General features: G+C 37.7%; 1 protein-coding gene across 2 annotated transcripts in view; it reads right to left on the bottom strand.

The window, feature by feature from the left end:
* Nucleotides 1-13,178, bottom strand: part of KAT2B (lysine acetyltransferase 2B) — a 99,782-nt gene that overhangs the window by 34,657 nt on the left and 51,947 nt on the right. For both annotated transcript variants that reach the window (XM_037845665.1, XM_037845666.1), the window contains exons 6-7: nt 6,932-7,123; nt 4,443-4,549 (exon numbers count right to left, since the gene is read on the bottom strand). In XM_037845665.1, the coding sequence (XP_037701593.1) occupies nt 4,443-4,549; nt 6,932-7,123 (299 nt within the window). The remainder of the gene's footprint in view (nt 1-4,442; nt 4,550-6,931; nt 7,124-13,178) is intronic.

The following is a 13,178-nucleotide window of genomic DNA, read 5'->3' as shown; positions in this document are numbered from 1 at the left end:
CAAGGACATGGAGAAGCTGAGAGAGAGGAGCTAAGTCAGACACCCAGAGACATTTTGGAGAAAGCCATTTTGAAACACAAGTTGGGAGAAAAGGACCACCAGATGCCAGCCATGTGCCTTCCCAGCTGACAGGTGTTTTAGATGCCATTAGCTGTTCCTCAGTGAAGGAATCCTCATGTTGGTGCCTTAGTTTGGACAATGTTATGGCCTTAGGACTGTAAATTTGTAACTTAATAAATCCCCTTTATAAAAGCCAATCCATTTCTAGAATTTTGCATAACAGCAGCATTAGCAAACCGGAACACTCGGTAAAAAGGGTACATGGTATACAGAACTTCTTTGTACCATTCTTGTAAATTTTCTCGAAGTTTGAGAGTATTTCTAAATTCAAAAAAAAACTTTTTTGAAAGCCATTGTAGAAAGGAGGAAGTCACTTTCCTAGTTGTGCTGCTGATGAGGTGAGAGGTGATAAGGGGTATAGAACATTCTCAGGGACACTGGTAACGCTGTACAGGACACAGGGTGGCAATATGGGCAAATGCCCAAAGACAATGTTCATAAGTCTTAATGCAGCCACAGTTCAGTTCAGAGGACATTCCCAGCAGCCAAAAAAGTGATGGAATAAGTAAGCCAAGCAACAGAGAGACACCAACATACAGCACTTTTAACGAAATAGAAATTGGTATGTAAAGAATCAGAATGTACAAAGCACTGGGCTATAGGGTTTTCCTTGCAGCATACAGGCCTTCCAGATTTCAAAGCATACTGGAGTGAATCTGAACAAAGAACCTCTGGTGATTCAGAAGACTTCTGAGTATCTTGCAAAGCATCAGAGCCATCATTATGAATGTCATTTATCACAGTTGCATAGATGTGCAGACATGCCAATTAAGTAGATGATTATATTCTTTTTCTCCCCTGAGAGAAACTACAATTACAGTAGAGCAGGAGGGGACAGCCTACTCCTGATGGCTTCAGGTAATATGGAAGTGTGCAATCTAGTATAATTGGGTGACAACCTTAGCCAAAAAAATAGACACAAAATTCCATTAGGTTCAGAGACAACCTCTGTCTTCTCCATCCTGTTCTATGACATAAAACAATGTGGCCAGAAAATGGACAAACTGGGAGACATTTTGAACAGCCAAGGTTCAAGGTCAGTGTTCACACACAGAAAATTCCTCTCCCGAGATTCTCTAGAAGGAGAACTAAGTTGATCCTGCTGAATAGCTTTGGTGTCACACTGCCTGAAGGAGGAAACTGTGTTCTTCACCCATTCCTTCCAGAAGCATTCACTGCATACCTGCACAGCACACCAAGGCAGTGCCATGTAGTGGTTGGAGCTCTGGCTCTTGGCAAAGCATAGTAGTTAGGAATTCAGACAGATGTGGGCATGAAACCCCCAAATTCTATCACTTACAAGCTCTGATCTCTGGCAATTTATTGCTCCTCTCTGAGCTGCTGTTTCCGTATGAAAGGAATAATGATACCAACTATCCAGGGTTTGTGCTAAGGCCAAAAGATACGAAACATATTTCAGCAACAAGCACTTAATAATTATTATTATTTTTTTTTTTATTGTGGCAAGACTGGGTCTCTCACCTTCAAAAAATTACATTCAAAGGAGAGAGAAGATATACCAAAAAAATGGAACCTAGGAAAAGAGGTAAGTATTACATGATACAGTAGTTCTTGAACCTTGTGGCACATTAGAATCACTTTGGGAACTTTTTTAAATCCCTATGCCAAGGCTACATTCTAGACCAATTACAACACACTTTCTTGAGATGGGACTCAGAAATTAGTATATTTTAAATCTCCCTAGGTGATTCCATTGTGCAGTCAAGTTTGAGAAGCAATGACATGATATATTCAAGGTTCCGGGAGAGTTTGGAAGAAAGGAGATCCATTCCTTAATGGAGAACATGAGAAGAATTAGGAAAGACTTTGTGGGGCAGATACCATTTGAAAGTTATGTAAGATAAAAATAAAATGAACGGCACAGATAGAGAGAGAGGAAGACAGAGGATATGTCCAGTAACTGTACACAGTATGTCCAGTAAACACTGACTGATCAGTTCCAAGGGGAGTGTATAAAAAGCTCAGAAAGGCCCCAAAGCAGTACACATTTTGCACCAGAGAAACAAGACATTATATTCCATAACTAAGATTTTAAAAAGCATTCAAAGATGTTTTCACATGTTTCTGGCTACAAGAATTAAAATAAAAAGGGTTTAATCCATACCAAAATACCTCATTCCAAGATTTAATCATGTTTACATCTAAAATTAGCCTTTAGATGAAAAAAAATAAAAAAATAAAAAACCATCTCAGAAGCATTATGCTGAGAGAAAGAAATAAGACTCAAAAAGCTACACACTATATGATTCCACTCATGCAACATTCTGGAAAAGGCAACACTATAGGAACAAAACATATCAGTGACTGCCAGGGTCTGGTGGTTTGATAAAGGATAAACTACAATGGGAAACGAAAAAATTTTCTGGGATGATTCAATTGTTCTATAATTTGACTGTGGCGGTCGTTACACAACTGTATGCATCTGCCTAAACTCAGAGAAGTGTACACTAAAAAAGATTAATTTTACTCCATGCAAATTATACCTCAATTAGGAAAAAAGTAATAAAATTTCCTTGGTGGAGGTGATACTTACAAGTCCCCATATTACACAGCTAAAAAAACTCTGACATCAAAATTCTGATGACCTGGAGGCTACTCTTGTGCAAGCTCCAGCTAGATTTCCCAAATGGCCACAGTATGCCATGCCCTTACCAACAATAGTCCCCAAATACCTAGGTCCCTATCTGAGATTCTATAAAAGTTTCACTAAGTTTATCTCTCAGAAACTTAAATCTACCAGGATGTTCCTATGCCAGACAAGTCCTAAAACCCAGAGGCAACAGCCTCTTTAAGAACAACAACCAGATGCAGCCCCCTTCCCCATAATGTCAAAACCCCCTTTCAATATGAACAAGTTAGGGTGGTCACTGTCTAGACGCCCCTAAAGATCAAGAAAGGATTAAACAAGAGGAAGGGGCAACAACAGACAAGATAGGATTTAACAAAGGATTATGATTACAGAATCTTTATTTTTTTTAGATGCTAGGGTATTAGAATAGTTAGAAAACAATAAGTGAAATGGTGGAACTGTAACCCATAACATTCTTTGAAATTTGCTCTATAGCTACTCATTAAATTGTACTTTGAAAGTTATCACCTTTCTGTATATATCTTATATTTCACAATAAGGAAATAACTGAAATTGTGAAACTGTAACCCATGACATTCTTTGAAATTTGCTACTTGTTAAGTCGTACTTTGAAAGTTATCACTGTTATGAATTTGTTAAATTTCACAATAAAAAATTTATTTAAAAAAAAGTTCTGATGAGTGGCCTTGCTCTCAGGAAATGTACATGGAAGTGCTGTGTTAAAGGAATGCATGCAGTGTTAAAGATACATGCAGCCTACTCTCAGCTATTTAGAAATAGGTGACAGATTGACTGATAGATAGAGATGATAGGAAGAATGTTATAGCGAATGTGGCAAAATGCTAATAGTTGGTAAATCTGGATATCTGGTGGCGGTAATTGGAGTTCTATGTATTGTTTCTATATTATTTTTGCAACTTCGCTGTAAGTTTGAAATTATTTCAAAATAAAAAAGGTTTTTTAAAAAAATTCAGGTTCTGTCTCTCCCCATGACCATGCATAAATTAATGCTTTGGCATTTCCTGCCAAACTATTTCATCGAGTTTTCCTAGTGTCAAAAGCAGGAATTCAAATCCTCTCTCTGGGGTCACTGTGACTCCAGAGGCATCTGTCCCCCTTCCTCACAAAATGCCAACTGATGCCACTGGCTGACTAGGCAGTAACAAGAATGCCTCAGCCCCATAAGGAAGTATTTCACACCCCCAGCCTCAGAATTGCCCTCTTCCATTCACCATCCCAACATTATCCATAACAGTAAGGTACAAAACAGGCGCCACAGATTGAAGCCAGATGGAGAGTTGATTCCAGGACATATCTGGCCATTGACTGAGATAACTGTCTTTGAAAAGAGCCAGCATTTGACTACACAGCTGGACTGCCTGGTATTTTATATCGCTCATGAAATTGCAATGTGCATGCTAAGTAAACCCTATAGCGATGGGTTGTTTCTTTGTTGTTGTTTGTTTTTGTTTTAACTCTTTGGCTGTCACCTGCACACCTCATTAATAAAAACACAATTGCCAGATTTTCGTTTGCACCTGCTTTCTCATTACTAGGGATACAGATACAAGATCCATCAAAGTGTTTGCTTTTTTGCTGGCTCCTCTTTAACTTTCTGATGAAAAACACAAATAAATGCAGAATGAGCTGCAAGTAAGACTTCAGCTTGGTCTTCCTGGTTGCGCTCTTATTTATGCTAAAGGAAATTTACCTGTTTGGATACCTAGCTGGCTGGTTCTCGAAGAGGCTGAGAGAAAATCCTGATCCCAGATGGGAGAGTTTTGACTATAAACTTCTTCTTCTAACATGGACAGAAACCTAGACACAAGAGTAAAAGCAATATTAAGACCAAAAACTAACTTATTACTAAAGTAACAAAAGCCCTAACCATCTATGGCAATCATCAGCTTCTCACCTTCAACTCAGAAATACGCTGGTCTCACACAATGAGATGGGAACATGTTTGTTTTATATTTGCAAGATTCAAAATTGTATGTAGAATAAAATAACTCAATACGTGGAGAAAAAAATAAAAATACCTTAAAGCACCAAAAGTAGTTCAGAGTGGTAGGGCTATGAATAATTTTTTCCTTCTTTGTTTCCCTCCATCAAATTTTCTTCAACATTCACACTCATCACTTTCAAAACGGATACAGATACTAAAGTTAAACAATCTTGCAATAGGTGGATGGCAGAACAAGCACAAGTTAAAGCCAAGTGGAAGAAAAGGCAACATATCAAGAGCAAGAAGATAAGGATATAAGCTCTGAAAATGCATCTAAGAATCATGGAGACCTCACTGGGTGGTGGGGAGCTGGCCGCAGCTCTCATTTTGAGAGAGTGCCCAAGATTCAAACAGCACCTCGGACTTCAATATATGTGATTCTGCTGCCCAATCTGCTGGTATAAATCCCCAACAGCCTCAAATGTCATATTCAATGAAAAGGGACTTAAATGGAGAAGTGGGTGGTAGTTTTACCTTACTATTAGTAATAGAGAAGAAGAGAGAGTGGCTTTGATTTTTGAGCTCAACTGCATAAGCATGCCAGAACTATGGGTTGAAGGAACAAAACACACTATAATTAGCAAATATCTGCAAGAAGCAAAATGAATTTGCTGTAGGAAGAAAAATGTTACCATGCAAGATAATTAAAATTTCTCTTTGAGCACCATAAAAGCGGGTAGCAGGGTAGGGGTCCTTCTTTGTCCTTTGGCTTAGAGACAAAATGATAACCATTATCTGAAAACATAAAATGATGCTTACGTGGCAAAGGTAATAGAGAAATAAGATGATTGCTTTAATTTTGAAGGAAAGGAAAGGAGCTTTGACCAGCTAAAAGGCAGCCTCTGAAATATATGAGTCAGCCCAGAATTCATAACCCATTTGGAAATAATATCCAACTTCCAGTTTGAGTGCTTCTGAACCTTTCTCCACAGATGATACCAAAATGCTCATGTCATGCCTCAGTCTCATGTACTAGCTACCTTAAGAAAATTCTGAAAATCAGGACTCTAGGATATATTGTGCAAATACTGGGTGTTCATAATTGCCTATGATGTCCTCTATCTAAGGCTTAAACTTTGTATTAAACTGCAAGGAAATTTTGAGTCAATTTCTATCAGAAAACCAATCATTTTTGTTGTTGTCTTGGAACTAACTCATTTTTAAAAATGAAAACTATCTTTTCTAAGACACGTTTGGTTATCCAGGAATACTAACTTTATAATAAAAATCTAGTTTCTCAAATACATCAGGGTTCCATCAATGTTTGAACAAAGACCTCTTCTCTTAAATTCTATACTCTGTATCAAGGGGGTGGGCAAGGAAGTAGGAACCACATTTCAGAGAGCTTTTTCAAAATATACCTTCTATTTCCCCCCACAAAGCACTGATACAGGCAGAATGAAAGCCACAAAAGGAACTGTCTCATTCATGTCTTGCTGTCACTGCTCTAGGGCCATTCACCACCTGCACCTTCACACCACCCCCCACATCACCCCTGCCAGCAGCCAACCTCTTAAATTTTTGGTTCTGAGCATTGAAAATGCATTTCCAAGGTCAATGGCACAGCACCGCAACTTCCTATTTCTTTGACACGTTTCCTTCATTTGAAAAATACTTAAATGATTATCTTTGTGGCTGAGTTCTGTAAAGTACAAGAAGCAAGAGGACACAGCAAACAAATATTGCAGCCTGCCAAGTTAAAAGATGCAAAGATCATTCTGAAGGAGGTCTGTATTCCTGTCTAGGCCTGCCCTTAGGGTCTGGTTCCCAAAGAGTGAGGGGGCAGGCCTACTGTAGCTGGGGCAGGGGTGGTTCATAGTGCTTAGAAAGCACTGAAGAACTGAGATGGAAACAAAACAGCAAATTAAGTTCTCTTCCACTGCTTCTGAATGCATGGAAACCGCTTTTACACATTCTCCCCCAACCCCCTCTAACCTCCTGGTGGCTGAATATGCAAAACAAAGTACTGCCCCCATTCTATTAGATGCAGAAACAGTGACCCAGGTGGCATGGGGTAGGGTGTGTTGGTGGCTAAGGGAGCAATGACTGCAGTTAATACCAAGTCAAGCTAATTGACAGACTGGAAAATACTCAAGCAGATTTATGCAGGAAAGTGAAAAGGAGGGGGTCTCTAATAAAAGGGTATTTATCAAACTTTGAGATTCAAAGAAAGACCAGCAATATCTCTCCCTTACTTTGGGAAATGGGTGAGGATTAGCGTTCGTTTCTCGAGAGGCAGTTTGTCTTTTTCCTGTCTTGCTTGTTCCAGGAGCTGTCGCCTCATAACGGTGAAGACTGAGCGAAGCAATGTTCTCCCAAACACCTGGGTAGTTTCATACCGAGGTAGACTGTCACAGAACTGTGGCACATTGCAATAGCACAGCCACCTGTGGCAAGAAGAAACAAGCACCATCAAAACTTCAGCACCCCAGGGTTATCTGAAATACCCAAGGATTCCTGACTCTCATACCACTAACCACGGCAGAAGAAATGAGGTCTGAAATGGCAAGCAATGATATTACTCCCAAACAGTGATAACTTGAGAAATAGATTAGTTTGCCCTTATACAAGTGGTTGGGTCCAACTTTATTAAAATCATTTCATTCTGCAGTATTATATGTTGAGTCCTGGAGTCATACAGACCCAGGGTCAAATTCCTGTTTTTACTACTTAACTGGCTGCATGACTTTGAAAATTTAATTATATTCTTTAGCCTCCATTTCCTTACCTGTTAAATGGAGACAACACCTACATCATTGGGTTGTTTTGAGCATTAAATGAGATATTGTATATGAAGTGCAGAGTTGTAATCAGAAGTCCTGGCACACAATAAACACTCAGTAAAGGATAGTTTAAACAAAAGAAGAAATTAAAGGTGAAGTTGAGGAAGACCTTTTCACAAAAGAATCAAATTCCATCTAGTCAGCTGAGTAAAACTTCTTAAGTTTTCTTTAAAATGCCTACCCAGCACTCACATATCCCTGAAGCTTTGGTGGGAAGATAAAGATCTTCAGAACTGTTCAAAACTCAGTCATAACACTGGAAGTTATAAGCTTCCACCATCCGTCACTGAAGTACATTTTCAGTGACTCAGACTCAAAGTCACGAACGTGCTTTGCCGTTGCACGAGGCTGGAGCAGTGCCCAGGCCCACAGAGTCACCAAGGTTTCCTTGAGATCTTAACCACAGTTCTGGGGGAGCACTGGCTATTTAGGGCATCCAATTTAGAAAGCTCTGTCAGCCAACAGAAGCTGGAGAATGACAATTTTTCAAAACTGACCCTCTTTCTGGTCTCCCGGAGATGCAAGGTTTGAACTTCCCAGGCCCCAGCAATGTGAATTTAATAGTAGGAGTCACAGAGGATGGCACCAAACCAGGACAAGGTCAAAAAGCTTCATTTCACAGATCCTTATTCCTTAGTAGCAGATCCAAATCATCAAAACAGGACTTCACCTCCCCTAGGTCTTTTTTCCTGTTCTCTTTTAAAGTTGAGGAAGCTCTCTAATGTGCCCAAGCTGCTACTGAAAGCTCCTGAAGAGCTTCAAAACCCTTAATGAAGAGTGAAATAATATTAATTTACTTGTGCCTATTTACTTATTTTCTTCTCTTATTCTATAGCACCTCTTATTTTACCTTGTATAGGTCTTGTTGGTGACAATGATGGTATGTCATTTAGTGGGAAGAAAACTCTTATTAATGTTAGTTCAACTGCCTAAATTCCAAATTAACCTTGAAACTCTGCTACTATTTCTTTCTCCACTTTTCTCCCTTAACAAATTACACCCACATGTCATTTTATGATTACAGTACTGCAATGGGTATCTTAAATGTTGTGAAGGTTCTTGTCAAGTCTGGAAGAGTGATCCTGGTAGCACAAAAAGCTAGGAAGTTCATTTATTTTGTAATCCATAGGGTACTTCATTTAGAAATTCATCACCCTCAAAGCCTGTCTTTGCTGGAAGTTAGTCTGTGGCCAATTAATGAAGTTAAAAGAATATCTGATGTGGCCTCTCTCTCTAAGCCAACTTGGCAGGTAAATTTACCACCCTCCCCACTACATGGGACATGATTCCCAGGGATGAACCTGGACCCAGCTTCATAGGATTGAGAAAGACTTCTTGACCAAAAGGGGGAAGAGAAATGAAACAAAATAAAGTTTCAGTGGTGGAGAGATTTCAAATGGAGTCAAGAGATCATTCTGGAGGCAACTTTTATGCATTATATAGATATCCCTTTTTAGTTTTCAGTTTATTAATATAGCTACTAGGAAATATCTGAAACTGTTGAATTGCAATCCTGTAGCATTGATTCTTGAAGACAACTGTGTGACTGTATAGCTTATATGGTAAAGACCAAGTGATTGTGAGGGCCTTGTGGCTCACACTCCCCTTTACCCAAGTGTATAGACAGATGAGTGGGAAAATGGGGACGGAGTAGATGAATAGTGGTGGGGAGGAGGGGTGTGGGATGTTTTGGGTGTTCTTTTTTACTTTTATTTTTTTTCTTACTTTTATTTTTTGAAGTAATGACAATGTTCTGAAATTGATTGTGGTGCTGGGTACACAACTATGTGACAGTGCTGTGAACAACTGTACACTTTGGATGATTGTACGGTGTGTGAATATATCTCAATAAAATTGCATTTAAAAAAAAAAAGGAATATCTAAGGCTGGAGGAAGACTAGCCAACAAATAATTTCAAGACTAAAAATGTAAGAGTAATACTCAGAAGTTCAACTTCATGGACAGGCTATCATAAGACCATTTGTAAGACTTAATATTTAAAATATAATAATCTGCAATGGAAGATTTAAAGATTTAGACTAGTGCTGTCCAATAAGCCTTTCTGTGCTGATGGAAATTTTCTGTATCTGAGCTGTCAAATACAGTAGTCACCAGCCACTTGCAACAACTGAACACTTGAAATGTTGCTAGTGCAAATGAGGAACTTAAATTTTTAATTTTAACTAATTTAAATTTAAATTTTAAATAGAAACAGTATAAAATATTTTCCCATTAAATACAACTTTATTGTTTTGGTAGGATTCCATTACACATTAACCATTTAAAATTTAGCGACTGATATGTGAATATATCTCAATAAAATTGAATTAAAAAAAAGATAAGAGATAACATGAAATCACCTAGTACTCTGTGAAAACAGGATGGAGCTGCAATGTACACAATGGGTGTACATTGTCTATGCACACACATCCCTCTGACAAATGTAGAAAAGATTCTACCTAAATTACTGGTTTCAGGTCTCCTAAGAGGAAGTGAAATAATAGTTCATTCACCTCTGTATGCCAAATAGAAAGGTTTGTATGGCATTTACTGATTGTCCAAATAACTCATATTGTTTCACATCATCATGAAGATTTGCAACCTCCTTGCTTTCTTTTAAATGTGAAGAGAACTGGAGAATTTGGGAGCGGAAGACCATATCGCTCTATTTACTTGCTGAACTGAAAATGGTGAAGTTCTCAGGAATTAACTCACCTCTCCTAGTTCACCTGAACTAAAAAGGTTCGTTGCTAGAAGAGTCAAGACTATCAGCTAGATCTCCTGTCTCCTAGTTCCCTGTCCTTTCCATGCTTCCTGAAAAAAATGCTGAGTATTCATAGTAGCTGGGTGTATGTCATAGAACAATGGTTACATAAAACTGTTTCCCAACACAAATAACTAGTAAATCATGTAGCAAGGTTAAATAGAGTCCTAATCAAACGTATGTTTATCAATATGATGTAATGGCTAAATAATCATAGAATGAAATGAAAAAAACTATATTAATAAGTCAGAAGCAAGTAATAGTAATCTCTTTTCCAATTTTTAGTTTTTATACAAGTAAAAGTATATTATACTGTTCTTACAGAAATCATAGATTAATTAGTAAAAATGTTATCAGTAGAGTTTTACAGGCATTCAAGGCTAAGTCTCTCTAATAATGTGGATACCATCCTTTGTTCCTGAACCACTCATGGACTGAGATGCTTTGCTTCATGAGACATTCACATTCATGAAGCATCATTTAATGTAAATACAGAATATAACTTAACTAAAGTTACTGTAAATAAAGATACAAATTTTCTGTAACTCAAAAAAAGGAGCTCTCCCTAATCTCATATTGAGCTGTGTCTGGAGGAGTAGAGGCTCCCAGGCTTGGTAATTATCAATTAATTTTTATATTGTAAACTTGTTTCTTTTAGCTTAAGTGCTGCTTTTGCAAAAATGTGTGAAAGGTGAAAAAAAACATTTAGTGACTGAATGGAGATGCAATGTGTGTGTAAAATGCACAGTAGATTTTGGAGACAGTACAAAAATGGATGCAAAAATATCTTGTAAATTTTCCACACTGATTATATGTTGAAATGATAATATTTTTCATATGTTGGGTTAAATAAAAGATATTATTAAAATTAATTTCCATTTCTATTCATTTTTTTAACATAGCTACTAGAAAATGCAAAATTACATTTGTAGCTCACATTATATGTTTACTGCACAGCACTGATTTAAAGTCTCAAGAACATTTCCAACATTTCCAAGAATGAGACTATATTTAAGCCTGATGTTATTTCTGCTACAGAGATGATAGGTTGTAAATATTATTATAAAGTAATACAATATTATCAAAAAAGTACCTAACAGGTCACTCCATCTTCCCAAGGTAGAGGAAGATTGTCAGCATCTAGTAAAATTTTTCAAATAATAGGTTTCCAGTTATTTCCTCTGAGAGTCATTTTATAGACCTCTGTTTATGTTTTTCAGTTCAGTTTTGTTTTTACTTCCAAGATGAAACTTATTTTACAACTCTGTAAAGGGCATAGCAGATAAGAATAGGAGACTGAGTCCATTTTTTAGGTATTGTTTTAATTAATGGCATAGTCATTGTATGTAGTTAGATAGGAAGAAGGAAATGAGAATGGGTGTACATTGTCTACGCACACACATCCCTCTGACAAATGTAGAAAAGAATCTACCTAAATTACTGGTTTCAGGTCTCCTAAGAGGAAGTGAAATGATAGTTCATTCACCTCTGTATGCCAAATAGAAAGGTTTGTATGACATTTACTGATTGTCCAAATAACTCATATTGTTTCACATCATCATGAAGATTTGCAACCTCCTTGCTTTCTTTTAAATGTGAAGAGAACTGGAGAATTTGGGAGCGGAAGACCATATCGCTCTATTTACTTGCTGAACTGAAAATGGTGAAGTTCTCAGGAATTAACTCACCTCGCCTAGTTCACCTGAACTAAAAAGGTTCGTTGCTAGAAGAGTCAAGTCTATCAGCTAGATCTCCTGTCTCCTAGTTCCCTGTCCTTTCCATGCTTCCTGAAAAAAATGCTGAGTATTCATAGTGGCTGGGTGTACGTCATAGAACAATGGTTACATAAAACTGTTTCCCAAGATCAAGTTAATTATATCTAACTTGCCCTGTGTTCTTATGAAACATCTCCCCAGTGTGGGGGTGACCTTTAACTTTCAGAAGTTCTGCACAACTCAAAATCCAGGGCCAATTATTTGCCACATTCCTTTAGCAGATTCTGTTGGTCAGACGTATTTTAAGAAGTCATATTCCCCTGGTGCCTTATTTTCAGGTTATTTCTTCATGGAATTATATTAGTGCACCATCCTGAAATTCAGGGAACTTCAAATTACTTGCCCAGATTTTTCTCTAAAACCATAGTGATTTCTGGGGATATATACATAGCACATATTTAATATACACATTAATTAATAAGTATATGGTAATATTAATATAACGATATTTATATTTTCAGAACAGACGATAAGCAACATAAGCAGTTCTGTTCAATCTGATTTTAATTTTTTATTGATTAAATCCTCACAAGTTAGCTCTGTAATGAACGTAGCCCTTTTTTGCATCCAGTCTGCCATAAAAAATCCTATTTAACTCCATTTTCACGATAATACTGTGCTCCAGAAGTTTTCAGCCATTTGTTCTAATTGCTACACCTGCTGTAAATTATATGCTGAGCCAGCCTTACAGGTCCTGAGGTTCACTTACACATCAAGATAAAGCCTAGTGGTGCCTGCAGCCTGTAATATTATCCATTTTTGAGAAGATTGGTATCAGTGAGACACCATGCTGTCGTAGTACATGGTTTTCTTATTTCCCAAATACAGGAGTGAGGATTTACTCTGAGACTATTGATTCTCATAATTTTCATGGGTTGTTTCTCTCTACTCTCCTTTCTTCATCAACATGGCATGATGATGGAGGAAGATGGGTATTGTCTACCTTCATTTCCTTATTTATTATTAACAGAGGTCCCATGCTCTACATTCCACCCAGAAATCAGCAGGCTTCAGAACTCATCAGGGCATATTCATTTCAGTTTCTCCCAGCAGGTTCTGCCTTCAGCTGTTGGCTCAGGATGCTGGGCCATAAAGAACTCTCCTGCTGCCTTTCTGTTCA

Source organism: Choloepus didactylus, chromosome 1 (assembly GCF_015220235.1).
Source record: "Choloepus didactylus isolate mChoDid1 chromosome 1, mChoDid1.pri, whole genome shotgun sequence".
Taxonomy (NCBI): domain Eukaryota; kingdom Metazoa; phylum Chordata; class Mammalia; order Pilosa; family Megalonychidae; genus Choloepus; species Choloepus didactylus.
The sequence above is the reverse complement of the archived record's forward strand: the minus strand, read 5'-3'. Positions and strand labels throughout refer to the sequence as shown.